The 20,093-nt window shown below is 31.9% G+C and overlaps 2 protein-coding genes across 2 annotated transcripts; both read right to left on the minus strand.

Moving 5' to 3' along the window:
- Nucleotides 1-1,094: 1,094 nt before the first annotated feature.
- LOC107423936 (MLO-like protein 13) lies at nucleotides 1,095-6,051 on the minus strand. The gene is made up of 14 exons (XM_025076328.3): nucleotides 5,497-6,051; nucleotides 4,346-4,403; nucleotides 3,761-3,984; nucleotides 3,454-3,570; nucleotides 3,200-3,248; nucleotides 3,003-3,094; nucleotides 2,682-2,756; nucleotides 2,492-2,580; nucleotides 2,344-2,393; nucleotides 2,203-2,243; nucleotides 1,870-2,112; nucleotides 1,701-1,768; nucleotides 1,541-1,601; nucleotides 1,095-1,444 (listed from the first exon to the last, which is right to left on the minus strand). Exons 1-14 carry the CDS (start codon nucleotides 5,614-5,616, stop codon nucleotides 1,235-1,237), a joined length of 1,497 nt encoding a protein of 498 aa, XP_024932096.2. The 5' UTR covers nucleotides 5,617-6,051; the 3' UTR covers nucleotides 1,095-1,234.
- A 135-nt stretch (nucleotides 6,052-6,186) lies between these two features.
- LOC112492534 (endoglucanase 25) lies at nucleotides 6,187-10,869 on the minus strand. Its single transcript, XM_025076327.3, has 6 exons — nucleotides 10,212-10,869; nucleotides 8,839-9,149; nucleotides 8,042-8,503; nucleotides 7,339-7,474; nucleotides 7,048-7,220; nucleotides 6,187-6,948 (listed from the first exon to the last, which is right to left on the minus strand). Exons 1-6 carry the CDS (start codon nucleotides 10,594-10,596, stop codon nucleotides 6,547-6,549), a joined length of 1,869 nt encoding a protein of 622 aa, XP_024932095.1. The 5' UTR covers nucleotides 10,597-10,869; the 3' UTR covers nucleotides 6,187-6,546.
- Nucleotides 10,870-20,093: the final 9,224 nt, after the last annotated feature.

A 20,093-nucleotide genomic window follows, 5' to 3' on the forward strand; every position in this document is an offset into this window, starting at 1 on the left:
ATTAACTAAATTTCACACAAACACAACACAAACATGATTAAACATGACACATTGTCAGGTCTAAATAAAGATTTACAAACGTAAAAATATATGAACTGTATATATATATATATACATATATATTTATGAATTAAATTATTTTTTCGCAAATTAAAAAACTTGATATAGATCCCTCTTTGATATTGCTTTTGAAATCTTAAAATTAATTGTCAAACGATCAAAATCTAATTTAGATATTTGGTCAAATAATAAATATTGTATATGTATATGTTTGTATATATTTGACCATACAAGAATATCTATACCTCTAATAGGTGATTTTGATAAGTCACAAGAGTATGCTTTTCAGATTATAATTAATTTTAGCATCTCTAATTGTATATCATTAAATAAATACAAATTTAAACCCTTATTAATAAAATTACTTTTCTTTTTTTCAATTTATAATTTTACGGATGTTGAGATTTGTTATATAAAAATTTTATTTTGTCCCTTTTAATACAATTGTAGTAAATAAAAAAAAAATTATTGTGTTTTTTTATTCCAATATTTTTAACAAAGGAAAAGTTATATTAGCCATCCTTTTGATTCTACGAGATTTTAGAATTGGCTTCTCTTGAAGAAACATGTGATCCCCATTTTGGACAAATTAAAGAAAAATGATATAAATTGAAGGGTAAAACAGATTTTGCTTTTCTGAACCATATGTGGCTTGGCGACTAGCATGATTTGCAATTTTTTTTTTCTCTATTTTAAAAATTTTCCTTATAGGCCCCTATGAAAATATATATATATATATATTATAAAAATATAATTCCAATCTTTAATTTAAAATTAACCAGTGAAAATTGACAAGTGAATTTGTTTGTTTATAGATATAAATTATTAAAATGATATAATGATGATTTATAAAAAACTTAATAATTTTTTCCCTTTTTTGTATTGGAGGTCCAAAAATGTAACTTTATACGCATGGGCAGGGAGACCAAACAGCATTATTGGCAGATTCCGAACACAACATACTGGATTTGAGTCGCATTGGACAGCCCAAAAATTTCGAAATGATGGTCTAATTATCAGCCCCCGAGCCCAAGTGGTAATAATAATCACATATCATTGGCTAATTAGTAGAGTATTGGTGGTTAAAAAAGTATTTGATATGAAATGAAAATACATTAAATATATTATGCTGAGTTGATAATATAAATTAAATTTCCCTGATTCAAAATCTGTTTTAATGATGATCTACACGAGTGATCTCATCTCCTGAGGCAGTGGCTTCCTGATGATGAGATGGTTGTTGTGCAGTTGAAGTGTGAACAATTTGGGACATTTGTTTTTCCATCTTATTCACTTGTGGTTGGCCTCTTATATTCTCTGTCCAACTTCCAATTCCTTCTACCACTACAGCACCAAACATTCCTTCCTTGAATGTGCTTCCCATCTGAACAAATACCAACAACTAAGCAATTAGTCATTGTTTCCTCATACGATAATCTGAATTCGAAATAGAAGAGAACAAAAGTCATCAAATTTGAACCTGGGTGACTAATGCATACAAAGGCAAGGTAATGTAACTGCAGAGAACTTGAACAATCGCTCTGCCCAAAACAAGTGCGACAAGTAATTAACCAATGTTCCATCTTCTTAATTTTATGTATCCTCATAGAAGATTGATCAATCATAGAAAATATTCTTACCCCATTATAAGTCTTGTGATGATGAAGCCAAGTTTTTCCATGATGCAAGAATGGAATCCATATGTACACTGCAGGAAGAGGAGGAAAACTCTCACTCATAGAATTCTAGATGTGGCAGTGTCTTTGTATTCACAATTGAGAGAGGGAAAGAAAGAGCTAATTGACTTACCAAAATCCAGAAAAAGAATGCAATCTCAAATGAATTCTGAAACAAAATGAAGTGGATCAAGAACAGAATAAGGCGAGGTTTATGAAACCAAAAGTGTTTGTCCGAAGGCTTCACTCCTGTGGATTCCTTGGAGGTCTTCTTTCCACTAGTCTGTTGTGCTTCATGATCCGTAATATTCTCTTCAGCTTCCTTAGCCAAATGGTTGATTATGTGTTCGAGCTTAGCACCCACGAGAAGCAGAAGCTGTCTCCCCCACCCAGCTCTATGTTAGGATTATTCTTAATTTGCATACATTTAAAGATGATTAGTGTTGGAATTTAACAATTTACTCACAATCAATGGCAAAAAGGCTAACCAGAAGTAGGTGTGCCATCCTGTACGTTACATTTTTCACATATGAAAGAAAAACTCAAAAGATTAATCCACAGCGAGAAATGATGAGTATAATGACTCAACAAAGATACAAGCACTTGCCTTTCAAATTAATCAGCAAAAACAGCACGACGAAGAGCCACAGGTACGAGCTATGGTTGAATTTTATTTGACAATGTTAAAGATTAATTAGATCATGCAACTAAAATTGAAACTTTCTGCTTTATTATTATTATTTTTTTCCATTTACCTTATGCCAACAATTCTCTTGAAATCAACTTCAAGTGTTCGCATGATGTACTCATGGAAATCAAAGTCAGGCTTATGAGGGAAATGTTTCTGGATGAAGAAGGAAGGATGAATAGATTAATTTTTTCTGGTGAAAAACAACATAACAGAAAAACAAGGATTCTATATAAGATGGATGATAGAGACTTAACCTTGATAAATCCTAGTCGCAGTGAAATGTAGTCTGCTTTACTGACAGAGCCATAGAACTGTTTGAAGAATGATATCTACCAATAGCCATGGAAAACAGGGTGAGAAAGCCAAATTTGTATTTTTTTAAGCCTGTGGTCCATAACCTTTTGATTGAATTTTGGCTTTAAGAAGTTATTTTTGTGTGGTTTTCTTGCTTGCTCGTAAATTTTGCCAGTAAAGAAACTTCTTTCTTTCTCAATAAATTGTACTTGTTGGTTAGAAACAAATAACATGAAGTATTAGAAAGTGTTGCAAATCTGCAAAGAAAGCATAATACTTACTATCCAACTTATTACAGCAGCATTTCTCCATTGTCCAGCTGCCCTTTGTCTAAATTCCTTATGGTGTATTGAATGAAAATCATCATCCCTATCTGCAGAGAAAATGAGATTCATGCATACAACTTGTAAAAACAAGCAGTTCAATTATCTATATCTCATATTATCCAAAACTCAGGAGGAATTCTGGTTTATTTTACCTTTTCCAGGTCTCTTGACTGAATCCTCCCAGTGCTTCCACTCACGTATCTACATATTGTAAAACCCTATATATAATTTTTATGTCGAAGAAACTATATATGTTGCGTTTAGACACATTGAGATAGTCGTCCAAAATGGATTTAGATCATCACAATTGAATGCCAAAAGGGTAAATCTTTTAAACTGTGTAATAACAGAAAATATATTGAGCAAGAGAGAATATAGGAAAAATATATATATATATATATATTACCCTCATCCCTCCGAGAGCCATTGTTGTAACACAGAAGATCACATGAACCACTGCGAGTACAAAGATGAAAATGTGTAGATGATGTAATGCTTCCAGTGATAACAATGGAGCCTTCCCCTGAGCAGTACAGAAAAATAGCATCAACAATATATAACTACAATGCTCTATATGATTGGGTTGCACATTTACACTACTTTTTCCTTCTGCAACTTTTCATAAGTTGGAAGAAAGATTTGCTTGTTATCGAAATTTCAAAAGGCTTTAAATATCCATATGCAGTTCAAAGATCCATGTACAAGCATTCCACCTTTTTCAGACAATGCCCTGAAAAACTACTATCTTCGGACAAAAGCCGACGATGAATATTAGATATAGCTTGGATAGAAGTGTAGTCCCCATGATGTTCAGCCTCTGGAGTTTCCCTTTTGCATGGAAGCATGTAGGATGCGAGATCAGTTGGGATGCATATATGGCTCACTAAACCTTGGAAGACAGTTAAAAGAAGGGAGATGAACCCTAAAAGCATCAATTCTGTTACAAAAAATCAGAAGCACGGTAATTAATCAAACTTCACTTCATATTTTTATTAGAAATTTGAAAGAAAATTTACTTTTAAAACATATTACATATATATCACTTGTGAGGGATATACTATACTCTGAAAACATAATTATGTAGACATACTTGTGAACCAGTTGTAATTAGGTTGCTGCAAACTTAATTCATTTTGTATCAATAATTTGTTGGGGGTTAAAAAAACATAAAAAAATAAAAAAACAAAAAATAAAAAATAAAAACTTATCTTTTCTGTCATACATGATTAAATCTAAAAGCATAGAATGGCAGATGAAAAATGCAATGTATGTATATATGGGAGTATTGAGAGAGACACCTTCTTTTAACTTCTGCAAAGCTTCAAAAAGCGCCTCTTGTTTTCTACGCTTCAAGGACTGGACTTCCGAGCAAACACAAGCATAAGAATTTAATTGAGAGAGCATTTTATATCAGCATTATTCAAAGATTAAACATTAAAGTAGAACTTAAGTTTTCCAAATTACAGAGTCAAGTATTATGGTATCGATGAGACGAGGGTAAATTACAGTAAGGTCCCCTTCATGTTTTCCACTTTTTCTATGTATACAAACTTGAACACAGTTATCTTAATAGATTGATCATATAAGTCTCAGCTGTGCATATCACATTATTAAAAAGAAAAAAAAAAATCACATTTTTTCCTGAATCAAATATGATCTGCGTAGAGAAAAGAGGAGAATATTTTACTAATAAAAAAAAAGATTCCAAGAATAATTTCTTCGGATTGAGGAATATAGGTGAAGGGTTTGAGTGTTCTAATGATCTTGTGATCAAACAAGTTTGACATGGAATAGGTTTTTAGGTGTACAATTTACGGAGAACTCTTACAAGGTTTGAAGAATCTTTCAAGCATAGACGTCCCAAGAATCTAGAATCCTACATAGCGAGTTCAATTAAATTTTGTTTCTTCATTTCCCTTCATAAATGCATATTATATGGTATTCCAAATGATATACTATTGTTGTGAGAATTTACTCATCTCTCTTCATTCTTCATTGTGAATTCGAGGACCTCTTGGATGATTTCTTTGGTTTAGATCTATTTGGGTGCCTTTCTTCCCCAGAATAATGCAAGCAACACAAACTCAATTTTAAAACTCAAAATAAAATTGCAAAATTGGGATCTAATAGTGAGAAGAAACTGCATCAACTACTATGAAAATCAGCAAGCCATATTATTCAATTTTATACAAGTTCCTCATTTCGACATATACCCAAGTCCTAATCCAAGAACCTTTTTTCTTTTGAACTTTCATGCTGTGTTACATTCCTATTATGTTCCTTTTCAATGGATTAGAAAGCTTTCAAGAAAATAGAATAATAAATTGGTAATTAGCTAGAAATTTCCATCAAAAGTAGAGGGGGAAGAAATAAATGTCTCAGAAGATTGAAGAGAGTTAAAAAATAAAAATAAAAAGAACAGAACGGAAAGCAGTTTTTAAATACATACCTTTCCGAGATAATGAAGAGAACGCTCAGCACAAAGAGAAATGAGAACAATGAAAAAGCACACAGAAGCAACCACCCATGTTGGTGTGTACTCCAAAGAATAGTTGGGTTCTTCCTCCATCACAGTGTCTTCTTCTGATCACAAGGCAACTACCAACTCCGAGTTTGAGGTCGTTTTTCTAAAACTCGTTTTATATTTTGGAGCCATAACACAAGAATGAGGCTAGTTTGGATGGCAAAGAATAGCATATTCCAAACCTTGAAAGACAAGAATATGACAGCGACAAGCAAGTGAAAAAGAGAAACCTAAAATCGGAATCTGGGTGACCTTACATTCTAAGCAATGTACGTCCAGAATTCACCACGTGAAAATTCTTCACTCAGCCCAGTTATTGGGTAACCAAATTCAGGATAAACTATGCTGCTATTGGATGGAATTTCCAATTTTGTCATGGAAGAGAATAAAATACAACACAACGTTTTATGCGGTGTGAGATCATTGCACATGAGTTCCCAAAACAGCAAAAATTAACTGATAAATTTATGGCTTCTGAGTTGCCCAGTTGATAAGTGAATAAATTGCATGGTCACCTAAAAAGACAATTTATAACCAGATCAAAGGCAGAACAGAATCAACTTGATTGGAAATCTGAAAGAAAAACAGCCAAAGCGAGGCTGCTGAAATAAGAGATATCTAAGTTGGAAATTTATTGTCAACCAATTTCAAAGTGTTCAATTTCACTGTTTCAAAGAATACATGATTGATATTCTTTACATATATACTGTATATATCACAAAATCCATAAAGAGACATTCCCACAAAGACCATCACTTTCATTGGTTCTAACTTGGCCCTTTCCCAAGCATATCTGCACAATATAGTCTATCCATCACTTTGTTCCTCTCATCCCATATTTGACCTTTTCCACTACTCTTTATGGTCAAGGTGATTTAAGTCACAATGACTACCCAGCTACAGCAAAATCATCTATCCGCAGTAAGTCACACAACATACTAAACAAAGGACAATAACAATTTGCTGCAGAGCATCTCATGGTTTCCATGGTGCTGGGGGTGGTGGTGGAGTTGGAAACATTGGAGGAACCGCAGAGAAAAGAGTGTTCTTGTCAATCCCAGTACCCTTTTCACCCGACAACGCAACTAGTGCTCCAACTAGACCTGCATTGCCAGCAAGTGTTGGTTCTGTGTAATTATAATTAGTACGAACATCATGGAAACCATCATGCTTGTCGGGTCCTGCAACCATGGCTCCAACAATTGTATTTGGGTTTGGCTTTGAAGTGTCCCTCCATTTCCATCCTCCTTTACAATTATATCTGATCTTGTTCTTGGGGATAGAAGCACCTCTATGATGGACGTGTTTGGGGTAATGATTACCAAAACCAACAACATAACTCATTTTCCGAGGATTTTTGCCAAGGATGTAATCAATCTGCCAAAGCAACATAGTAAAGAAAGTTTGAATATCATAACTGAACATGAGCTTCAATTTTGTTGACGGAGTAACTAAGCAGAATCGGTTACTACCTACCTGAGTTTTAGCAAAGTCACGCAACACATCAGTAGAATAGAAATTGGGTCCACAATACCATCCAGGTGTATCTGCTGCATCAAGATAATCACTGTAGAGTGTTGCTAAAAAGGCTGCATTGACCACGTACTGAAGAGGCTGGGGTCTTCCATGATTCAACTGGATCAATCCTCCTGTAAGAAGCCCTTAAATGCATTAGACTGAGTTCCTATACATAATCAATGAACTTATCGAACAGCACACTCTTTGGAAGTATCCAATTAAATATAATGGGACTACAGATAGCCGTACCTTTGGTTCTGTTAAAGCTTGTAAAAATAGGGAGGTATGAGCACATGATTATGCTGGTCTGATTGTGAAATGTCCTCAAAATTTCTTCATATGGATACCCAGGGCTCAAGAATAATCTCAGACGGCTCAAAAGCACCTAAGAAGAGGCCAAATCATTCAGAAATGGTATGAACAGTAATCTTTTGCAATAGTCACACAAGAATGTGCGAATTTCTGCTTAGGAAATGTAAAACCCAATTGATGCAATAGAGCAGCATGTGAAAAGGTCTTGGGCCATCGTAAACAGTATCAGAACAAACATGCATCTTTGGGACTCTGCATCCCACATAAAATCTAAAGCCAAGGCCCTATACCTTTGAACTAAGATTTTAAATTATGTAAACCGACTCAAAAACAAAATTTCCACGAAAAAGAATGAAGTGCAAAATGAAAAGATTATTAAGTGCATGACACCACAAAGATCACATAATTGTAAACCTCAAAAGTAAGTCAACTAGGGAATTCCATTATTATAATTGGGAACATGTCAACAAGAGAAACACTAAATAAATCCTTTTAAGATTATTTTACTAGTCAAGTCGAAATTTGAAAACCAAGGTACAATTCAAGTACAGAGTTAATATTCAACCAAATATTTAGTGCAAAAGTCAAATGGAATAAAATTTAACAAGTTATAATGTAAGAACATTCACCAATAATATACCTGAGCACCAGCAAGCTTGTTGTCCCAGCTCAATACACCATAATCAGGGCCACCCCAGAAGGCACCGGCATGTTTGGCAATACCAGGAGTTGTTGCAAGCTGAAGATAGGAGTTATTTCCTGTGGCATAGTATAACCAAGCTCCACCCCATACAAATTCATCCCAGTAACTGGTGGAGTTATAGAATATTGATGCTTCAGAACTACCAGCACTATATCTGCCTCTCTGTTCTCTTGAAAACCTGAAAAGTGTCTTGGCACCATGTACAAGTTTCTGTGAGTATGCCTTGTTGTCTTTGAAAACAATAGATGCAGCAGCTAAAGCAGCTGCCATTTCTGCAGCAAGATCCGAGCAGCTGCTACACAAAGTTACAGGTCGTTTATAATCAATATCCTCAGGACGCATCCAGCAATAATGATCATTAGGAGTTGTACTCCCTCCAGAAGTATCTCCAGACCCAACCTGTCAAAATGGGAACTACAGGATCAGCTGCATGATCCATAATTATCGCAGAGGAGAAACTAAAGTATTTTGACACAGGAAAACCTACATAACAACAGCCAATGCACTGCCGAATAAATTTGTGAAAGTATTATGAATTGGGAAAACAAACATTGAATAGCAAGTTCGTTGTTTATGGTTGAAATGAAGCAAACCATTGTACACAATGACACAGCAATGAACCACCAACATCAAAATTCAAAAACAATATTTTTAACAATACGAAGAAACACACCATCATTCTATTAAGACATCAAAAACCGCTTAAGATCTCCATAAACAGATGATTTCTGTACCTGAGCAACAAGCCTATCAATGCTATCGGCAGTATGATTGAAAGTCTTGAGAAAGTAATCACTTCCCCACTTAATTATCTCCTTAACATGGTTGAGTTCCCCGGCAGCTTCATATTTTGCACTGTATTCAATGACACTCCAACTCAACATAGTCATGGCAAAAGATGCTGGAAAATTGAACTTGATTGCATCTCCAGCATCATAAAACCCACCAGCCAGATCTTTAAAAATGGATCCAGAATCAGAATCGCCGTCTCTTGTGCAGGAGTTACCCCTCCATGACACATTATTATGTTTTGGGAGTTTTCCAGCTGCAATTGCCCAAGGAAATAAGTAAAACCCAACATAAAAATATGGAAATTATTTAATGAAAAAATAATAATAATAATAATTTAAAAAAAAAAAATAAAGTAGTCTTATTAACCAATTATTAAACAGATTGCGTCCAATTAGAAATCCAAGGTCAAAAATTTCACGTCTATAAGAGATTCTATCACAAGGAGGGCAAGAATCCACGGAATCAAAAATACAATTTTTATTGCATAATAATTAAACAATTTATGGAGGCAATTAAATTCTGGCACAACATTAATAACAATACAATTTAATTTAACAAGAAATTTTTTGTTAGAAAAGAGAAGTAATTCTCTCACTTTTAGGCAGATTAAAGGGTAAAATAACTGTTAGTGATTTCATCATAGCAAACTGGTACAAAATACAATCACCGGCCTATAAAACGACTTTACGAGCATTTAAATAAAGGGACAAAATTAATAATACTGAAATTTTAACTAAATAATTAATTGTTTTTCTAACAAGAAAATAAAAAAATAAAAAAAATTTTGGTCAAAAAATAAAATCAAATGAGAAACTGATCTCTACCACTGTATATTAGTATACTAAGCTACATCAACATCAGCATCAGATCTAAGGCACCCAAGTAACCATTTTTATTAGTCTTATTATTTTCTTTATATTAGTCTTCTTATTCTCTTTCCTTTTTTCATTTTTTTCTTTAAACAAATTAGCCAGTATAAAAAATAAATAAGAAAGGAATGTCTTCATGCATCAAAATTATATGTTATTTTTTGGGCAATTATATAATGAGACAAAACATAATAATACAATCAAATTATTCTTAAGAATAAAAGAAGCTTCGAAATTTGTATTTAATAAGAAAAAGAAGGAATTGGTGTATGTCACTTTAATTAAAGTAAATTCATAATTAAATAAATAAATCCTACTTAGTTTTATCTATTCAACATTAAAATCAGATCTAAAAAAACTCCAAAGTAATGATTTTTACACATTTTTCCTTTTCTTTTAAAAAAAAAAAGAAAAGAAAAGAAACCAAATGAAATGGGAATACATACATCGCTGGGCGTTGAAGAACATGAGGGCCTTGTGAAGAGCAAGAGTGTAATTATCCGGAGGAGCATGACCATGGTGATGACGTGGCACAGTCTTGACGATGAGGGTTATGAAACCAGCAAGGAACCCAGCTACAAGAAGCGATCCAACCGTCCAAACAAAGATCTTACGGCTGACAATGATGCAACCCAGATCCACATACTTCTTCTTCTTTTGCTCACCAGAGGGACCCAGCAACCAGCTCTGCTGGGTCTCATCCAACGGCCGAGATGACATGGCGGCCCTATCAAAATCCTGAAGGTTCCGGCTCCGGTCGTCGTCGGTAGCAGAGTCCGCCGCATTGATCTCCAGCGGACCCCCCCACGGATCCCTCCCGTACATACTCATTTTTCTTGCTACTCTTCGTTCTGGGTTTTCTTCAAAATCTTTGGGTCTTTGGGATTCTAAGCTCAAAATGAGAGCTCAGGGAAGGAAATGAGAGAAAGCCAGATCTAGGAAGATGGGGCTTTTAGGAGGTGAGTGATAAAAAAGAGCATAAAGGACTTGCCTTTACTTTCTGTCTCTCTTTCTCTCTCTAAATCACTGTATAGTGAGAGAGAGTCTCTTTTCTTTTTGGTAGAGAAGTAGAGTGAGAGATAATAAATGAAATAAAATAAAAAAATGCCAACTTTTTTTTATTGTTACTTATTAATTTTTTTAATTAAAAAAGCAAAGGGAAAAGAAATGCCAACTAGAAGAAGAAAGTGGGAAATGGAATTTCAATAATTGGGTGGTGGAGGAGTGAGAGAGAGGAGGACTTGATGACGGTGGATTTGTCTTAGTAGGAGTCAAAATTATAATTGTAAAGAAAAAAATGAATAATGGATTATCAGTTTGGTGGGATATGAATGGGATTTTTTTCTTTTCCTTTTTCTTTTTGTTTTTGTTTTTGTTTTCTTAATTGTTATATGAAATTATGTAATTAATATAAAAAATTTGGTGGATGACAATGACAATTTCACTAACACCGACAACGATATTATTTCTAATTCCACAGCAAAACCATTTTGAAAGCAAGCAAACAATTATTTTTACGGAGCTAAAATATTTGGTTTTCTTTTTTTTCCACAACCCACGTGCTTTGCTTGGACCATACTCGATGGGTGTGCGATGGTGCCTAACCTCTTCCTCCATAATTTCTTTTTTTTTTTTTTCTTTTTTCAGATTTTAAGAAATTATATATATATATATATACATATTTTGGGTAGTAAATAGTACTACTGTATTCTATTTTTTTTTTAATTTTTAACCTAGTGAATAAAATTATTAAAAAGAAAAAGAACATTAAAATATGGTGAAAAGACTAAAAAGGGTCTAAAGCTATTCCAACGACAGCTTACCATCCAACCCAATCCATCAATCCTTGATTCCTGAAAACGTTTGCCGACACTTGAAGATACCAACTGGCACTGCCACAGTGGTTGCTGTCAACTTTTCCTTTTTTGTTTGGGGTTATTTTTTTAATTATTATTATTTTGCTGATATTATAATAATATATGTGTTATTTTTATTTATGTGTCGTATAACGCCTTACTCATTTATTAACTTAATTAATAAGGTTTTGGACCTTCCTAGATGTTGCGTTGATTAGTTTGTTGTTTTGGGTAGGAATCTTTTAGTCTATGATTTGTGAAATTAAAACTCTGAATTAATTCACGTAGAGGATGGTATTGGCAACATGCATGAAATATTGTTATTAATTTTGTAAGTATTTCTAATTATTTAGAGTTGGTAATTGCTTTTTTTATAATTAGATGGTTTTATTATATAGTTTATGGTCCTTAAGCATATACAAATACAAATGTTGAATAGAAAAAACAAAAAATAAAAACATATAAAAATACAGGATAAAAACAGGCCGACCATCCAAATACTTTAAAATAATGGTTTATATAAAACTATATATTAAATAATAATTTGTTTGGTAATTTCCCTTTTTTTATTTTATTTTTATCGAGGATGGTTTTATCAGGTTGTTTATAAAGTTGTTATACCAACTATATGAAATTTACTAATTATACCAATTCTAAAATGTTTTTTATTAAACATATATGTTATAAAAATTAATTACAAAATTTAATTTTTTTGAAAATAACAAAGACTAGGCACAACTTCATATATATATATATATATATATAGAGGGAGAGAGAGAGCTCTGCCATGGTAACATGTTGTCAATGTTAGATATACACATTATGGTTCATATCTTATATATACCATAAAAAAATTATATATATATATATATTGAAATGGCATAACCTCTTAACTTAAGTAAAGAAAAATTTTTATTTACATATTTTCAGTTTTATTATTATTTCACTTTTGAAAAATCATTATTTACCATCCATTAATTTTATTAATTATATAAAAAGATTAGTTTACCAGTTTTTATCAAATTTTATTAGTTATTTTTAACAGTTAAAAATCAAAATTATATTTTTACAATATTATTTAATAAAAAAATATAAATTTTTAATTTTATTTTTATTTTTAACTATTAAAATTAATAAATAAAAATATATAAAAACTGACAAATGAATTTATTTTTTATATATAAAACACTAAAAAAAGATTAATAATATTTTTTTAAAACATAAAATTTAAATATAGAAAATTAAATTGTTAAGATGTAAATGAAATTTATTCTTCCTAAATGTTAAATATACAATAAGCTTGGTGAAAAAAATAAAAATAAAAGAAATAAGTTCATAATTTAAAAAGCGCAGCCCACAGTCTCATAGGTCCAAATTACTCCATTTTTATTTACTTTTGGAGGTTGATGTGTTGGACCATTGCTTGAAAACATACTAGGTTTTATTTATTTTAATGAAAGAAAAACATGGTAGTTCTATGACTAAACTATCCCCGAACGAATAAGTTCACATGCTTATTAAAATAAACATATATAAAGTCTTATCCATTCGGTTGTTAAACATATATATATATATATATATATATAGCTATAATATTGTAACAAAGAGGACGAATAAACCAGCACATCTTTCATCTTTCTTCTCCATGCTGCTAAAGTTAATCTCCGCATAATTTCAAGATTTTATGCCCAAAACAAAACTTTTTCTCTTCCTTCCTTCAAAAACATGCGTATTTGTCAAAGAGAATAAACTTCTAAAAAGGTTTTCATTTGCCTTTTAAGGTCCATTTTTTTTTTTTAAAGTTTTCGTTTGGTTTAATTTCTCTTATAAATGTTTCGACCTGTTTTTGAGTTTTAATTAGATTTGACAAAATCTCACACGGTATAATAACAAGACATAAACTCATATGATGAGTTATTGGTTTGAGTTGATAATATTGTGTCAGATCTGTATCAATGTCAATCAATAAGATTCAATAAATTAATAGATTTTAACGTTTGAAATATGATAATACATTAGAACCCATTAGACCCGTTAAAGATGGATATTTTTGTAATCATATAAGTTTTATAATATTAAAATTACTTAATTTATTGTTAAACATGTATTAATTTATTTTTTTAGTTTAATTTTTAAAAAATATAAAAACAAACAAGAATTTTTATAAATTTTTTTAAAAAAATATTATTTTATTATTTAAAAGCTAAAACAAATTAAAATTTTCAAATTTGTATTTATTCTTAATAGGTTAATAGATCGAGTAATGAGTTACACAATAATTTATCGAATAGGTTCGGTTTTATCCATTTTCACACGAAAGCTTAACAGGTCATGTTTGGGTTAACTAAATTTCACATGAACACAGCACAACACGACACAAGCACGATTTAATATGACACTTTGTCAAGTCAAGTTTTATTGAACAACAATATTACAATTATCAAAATATTCACCAAATTTATTTTGTTAAATCATATGGCAGATGATGTAATATCATTTAATTGGTTTATCTGTTTTGTTCACTTATTCGTTTAAAAGTTCATTTTTTCATATTCAGGTGTATAAATATATCAACTAATAATATTTTAACACATATCGTGTAATAAATATTTTGGTATTTGTTTGTTAAAATATATTTTAAACATACTATTTTAATATTTAATAATGTTATAATTACTAAAATATTTACCAAATTTATTTACTAAATGATTTGGCAGTATTTAATTGGTTTATATTTTTATTCACTTATCTATTTAAGAATTTATTTATCTATATTTTGGCTATATAAATATGCGTACTAATAACACCTTAATATGTTTTATTTGATAAATAAATTTTCTAAATATGTTGGTGCCCATTGCATTACTATGTCTAAATAATACTATAGCTACTAAAATATTCACTAAATTTATTTACTAAATGATGTGGCCGATCATGTAACAATAATTTAAATAGTTTATTTTTTTGATTCACTTGTCCATATTTGGGTATATAGACTTTTCCAATCTTTGCATCCTTGCTTTTTGCATTTACTGGTTTTACAATTTCCGTAAAAGTTGTCACTCAATTGTAGTCCATCTCATGAGGTACCCTAGGATGAATTACATCAACTAGTGCATTGGTTAGCATTTCAATAGATTGTCGAAATGTGGGAGCTGCAGGTTGCTCTAAAGGATTTTTAGTAAATTGAGGCTCTTGCTCATCCCTAATATCCTTTGTTGAAGATCGTTCAAGAGTTTGGTTCCATTGGGTCAACCTATAATTTGACACATACATATGCAAAATACACTACTTTAGTAATAAAAACACACCTACAATTCATGATACTCTAAAGTCTTCCTTACTCCTTAAAACCTAGGCTTTGATATCAATTAACAGAAACTGTTCCCCAAGGTCTTACCTAAACCACCTAAATTCTACGGCCAATTCCTTGAGGGATATAAAATATGATAACCTCATAATAAAAAGTAGAATTAAAAACAAAAATAAGGAGCTGTAGATCATTGGATTTTATGATTAAAGGAGGATAATACATCATAGTCTTGGTCTAGTATTTTCCTTATTTGATATTGGTCTATAATTCTTGTATAATACATTAATGCTAGGGTTTGTATAATTTCTTATAAGAAAAGTAACATTTGTATGTTTGTATAAATATTGTATTTTCTCAATCAATAGAAATATTGAAGCACTTTTTCACAATTGCTTAAACTCTTTTATGGTATCACAACACTTTATGGCTCCAACAAGATTCTTTTTTTTTTCTTTTTCTCATGCACCATTAAAACTTTCAGATAGCAACATTTTCCTTGAAGAGCTCAATAGCATGTGCGCCTTATTGAATACAATCTTTACGAATACATTGATGGCTCACTACCATGTCCACTATTAACAGCTCCTATTGTTGTTTCTCCTCTCTTTAATCAGTTTTTTTTGAAATTGTCAGGATAAGCTTATCCTTGGTGTAATTCTCACTTCTCTTTCTCATGTTAGGAATCACCTTATGTTAGGTGCAAAAACCTCTCAAGATGCCTAGTCCAAAACCTTCATCTTTGGGAATAATCATTAAGCTTTAAAGGTCCTGATCTGTTGTCTAATGCCCTGCCTCTCTTTGGCATCTCACTTTCTTACTCCACTGATATCGTCCCGAATTTATCCTTTACACTCTAGATGACATGTGATTTTTTGTTGTCGGTTGTGAGGGCTCGGGCGGATTCGCATCATTCCCTTCCTCTTGAAAAGGATTTGCCCTCAAATCAAAGTCATCACCTACAGCAAAAGTAGATTAATCAATTAAATTAAATGTAGCACTAACATTATGCTCACCCGATAAATTAAGCTTGTGGCTTTTTCATTATTCCACTCCAAGACTTGAAAAGGACCATCCCTATGCGATATAAGCTTGGACTTTCTTTGCTTGGGAAATCTCTCCTTTCTTAAATGCAACCAAACAAAATCTCTTGGGTCAAACACTATTACAACAAATACTAGAAATACAAGCTCATTTTGGCAAAAATCACACTTAATAGTAGCAAACAATCTTTCCTAAAACTTTAAATTTCCATAAAGTAAAGCTCTCAACAAGGAAGATAAAGTTCTATGCAGCAAAAATATTTTTAAATAAGCATGTTTATAATTCATGACTAGCAATGGTTTCTTACTCAAAATAGCTTTATTAACATCCCCAAAACTCAAATAAAAATTTTTATTTTTCCTTTCTTTTCTTTCTTTTCCTTTCTCTCTCTCGGCCACCACACATCTTTCCTCTCTCTCGGGTTTCTCACTATGGCTCTTGGGTTTCTCTATTTTTCTGACTCCACTTTTTCTCTCTCATTGTTTTTCCACTTAATTTGTGTTTTAGAATGCTTACCTTAGATAGCAAGCTCGGACTTACCTTCTTGGATGGATGGTGAAGCCGTTGGTGCCATACTAGCCTTCTCCTTGAGGTTTTCGGCCTCCCTCCTTTGTTGTATTTATAATTAGTCTCTATATACTTCCTTGGAAGTCAATGGCTCCAACTTACCTTTAAATCTAAAAACAATACAATTTTGTCAACCATAATGAGTAGCATCTTTATCAAATTGCCATGGTCTACCTAATAAAATATGTCTGGAATGTATAGGCACAATATCACACAAAACAACATCCACATATTTATCTATGCTAAATTTTACCTTGGCTTATTTATTGACTTTCATTTCACCACTATCATTAAGCCATTGTAATCTATATGGTTCAGGATGTTTAATAGTTGTTAAGCCTAATTTATCAACCACAATGTTACTAATTACATTTGTACAACTTCTACTATCAATAATCATACTACAAATCTTACATTGGATTTCATATCTGGTGTGGAAGATATTTTCCTCATCCTTGTACACAGTTAGAACCCTCCTTGGTACTAAACTCAAATCAGCCCTAAATGCCTTGAGAGTTTTGGATTCATCATGCCCATCATCTCCAACTTCTTCATCTTCAATTTCAGTTTCAGCATCACTTTCTTCACTTTCAGATTCTAGTTCGCCATTACCTTTCAGCACCATAATCCTCCTATTTGGGCATTGGCTAGTAATGTGTCCTTGTTCTTAGCACTTAAAACAAATAATTTCTCTAGATCTTGAAGGTTTAGGATCATATTTTACCTTATTCTTTGGTGCTTGGACAGATTCGGCTTTGGACTCCCTTTTTGGCCGATTTGAACTTTCATCTCCAACTTTAAGCTTTGACTTGTTTTCAAAGGTAGGATTGTTTTTTCAACCACTTGGATTTGATCTTCCGTTGTTGGAAACATCTCCAAACTGTGAGCCTACAGCCCTCCTCTTAAATTGATGCTCTAAGTTAATAGCCACATGCAACATCTCTTCCAATTCCACATATTGTTGCAATTCTAGTTGATTGGCTATTTCATGATCCAAACCACTAAGACACCTTACCATGGTTGCTTCTTTATCTTCATTCATGCTCAATCTCATCATAAGTATCTCCATCTCCTTGTAATAATCCTCTAAGGAACCTAGTTCCTTGAGATAAAGATTGAAGTCTTTGATGCAGCAACCTATGATAGTGTGATGGTACGAGTCGCTTCCTCATGGCCTTTTTCATTTGTCGCCATGTAGTGATCAAGTCATCACCAACTCTCTTTCGGGTGTTTTGCTCATTGGTTCACCATTGGGGGGCATAATGTCCAAACTCCATTGCTGCTAATTTCACCTTCTTAGCCTCCGAATAGTTGTGACAATAAAAATAATTTCCATATGCTCTTCCCATTCCAAATAAACCTCCGGATCACTTTTTCCCATGAAAGGTGGTATATTTACCTTTATATTCCCAAGATTATCATTATCATTCCTTGCTGGTCTCCCATGGATTGGTCTTCCTTGAGGTTCAAAAATTTTATCATATCTCTCATCCAAGTCATCTCCAAAGTTGCCTTCCCTGAATTCTTCCCTAATTCACCCTCGACCTCGGCTCCCATGAGCATCAAACCTTGTATGAAGCCTTCCTTGGGAATCTCCTTTTAATCCTACGGACTCTTTTTCATTAATTCTCATTGGTTGATCTCCTCCTCTCATTCTTGAATCTGCCATATTAGTATGAATAATACAAAAATAAAATAAGACCTCATCAAATTCACTCCCTTACGTGTTTCACTCAATCAAAGTCTCGACAATCATGTTTTCACTCTAGTTTTGACTTTTACCCTCTTTTAAGCTCACACACTCTTTCATTTTACCTCTCAATGAATTATCTCAAAGTTCTAATTAAAAAACCCATAAAATAGCAATTAGATCACAAGTATATTTTAATTTAACTTATCAACAAACTAGTAGCAAAAACAAGCAATACTGAATGAATTGGCAAATTCTAGTTTTTGGCTTTTCTAGGCAAAATAAGGCAAATTAACAAGGAAAATTTTGGAATCAATAAGAACTGGACTAGATGGTAAGAATTTTGGGATTCAAGAATAAAAGTTTAGAAAAAGAATTTCAAACAGGAACAAGAATCATTTCGAATAAAATTAAAGAATAGTGTTGGTTGTTGTTCTTGTAATTCAAGTTTTGTATCAAATCCTTTAACTAATTTTAATCCAAATAATTTAAGCACCCAAAATTCAAATATCCAAAAACAAAAATAATTCTCCAAAAATTCCAAATTTTGAATAAATATCAACAAATCAGCAGCTTCAAGAAAATTTCCAGCAACAAATTTTCATCACCAAAATCAACAAACCAATTTATTTTTTTTTAATATATTCGGCTTTTTTTTTTTTTAACTCACAGAACTTAAAAAAAAAAATTGCAGTAGGTAGATTTAACACCAAAATTTGCAATTCCAACACCAAATAACCACCAAACCCTTGACCTCCAAAATAAAATACAAATGTGCAGTTTTTTTTTTTTTTTTAATATGTTGCCGCAAACACACTTCTTTTCTCTCTCTCTCTTTTTTTTTTTTAATATATGAATGCAAATGTTTGAGACTAAAATAGCAAAGAAAAATCAATAAAAACCAAATTAACAAGAACAATGATGAAAAACAACCAACAAACTAGGAAAAAAAAAAACGATAAAACCTAGAGAACATGATTCAACTAGGAATGAGATTTTTTTTTTTTTTTTTTGAATATGCAGAAAGTGATGATGGTAGAAGCAACCTCAACTTAATACTAAAACACACAAAAACAAATAAAGCAAATAAAGATAGATCAAACCTGCACAAAATTAGGCTCTGATACCAAATTATACGAACCTAGGATGACTTGTGCCTAAACCTGTATTATATTAGCTCGGATCTAATTATGTTCAAGTTCTAATGGTCACATTGACCCCTAATCAACTTATGATTAGAAACATTGGTATAATGAATATGCCACAATAGGTGATGGATATCTTATTGATAAGTCAAATTAAAATAATCATTCACTAATGGTGTTTTAGGTGTTCAAAAGAACAAAGAGAAATTTAATCTCACAAAATAAATTCTGAATATTATTAATGGTGTACTCTTCCTAAAAAACATGCCCTTTTAAAGGCTAAAAGAAAACAAAATAAAACCCTAAAAGCTAAAGGAAAAACTAGCCAATAGGATTAGGAAACTAAGCATGGTCGAATTTTCTCTCTCCTTTTCTAAATTAATTTGGATTAATTAATTCTTTTATTTTGAATTATAAATTAATTAATTTACAATGAAAATAATAAAATAACAAATTTTCTAAACTTGTTTGTCCAACAAATAAATAAATAAAAATAAAAAAGTAAAGGTAATTTCCTAAAACAAAAAATAGAAACCAAATTAGGAAACTAAAATACTATCTTTTTGACTAAGTTGATATTGACCAATCTTTAAGTAATTTAGGCTCCAAATCAGCTTCCATATGCTTTTTAGGATGCCAAATAGGCTGATTATGAAGTTCCACATGTTTCTCTTGCTTGGAGGAAAGAGAAAAAGCCAACTCACCAAAACACAGTA

The sequence above is a fragment of the Ziziphus jujuba genome, chromosome 7, assembly GCF_031755915.1.
Source record: "Ziziphus jujuba cultivar Dongzao chromosome 7, ASM3175591v1".
Classification (NCBI taxonomy): Eukaryota; Viridiplantae; Streptophyta; class Magnoliopsida; order Rosales; family Rhamnaceae; genus Ziziphus; species Ziziphus jujuba.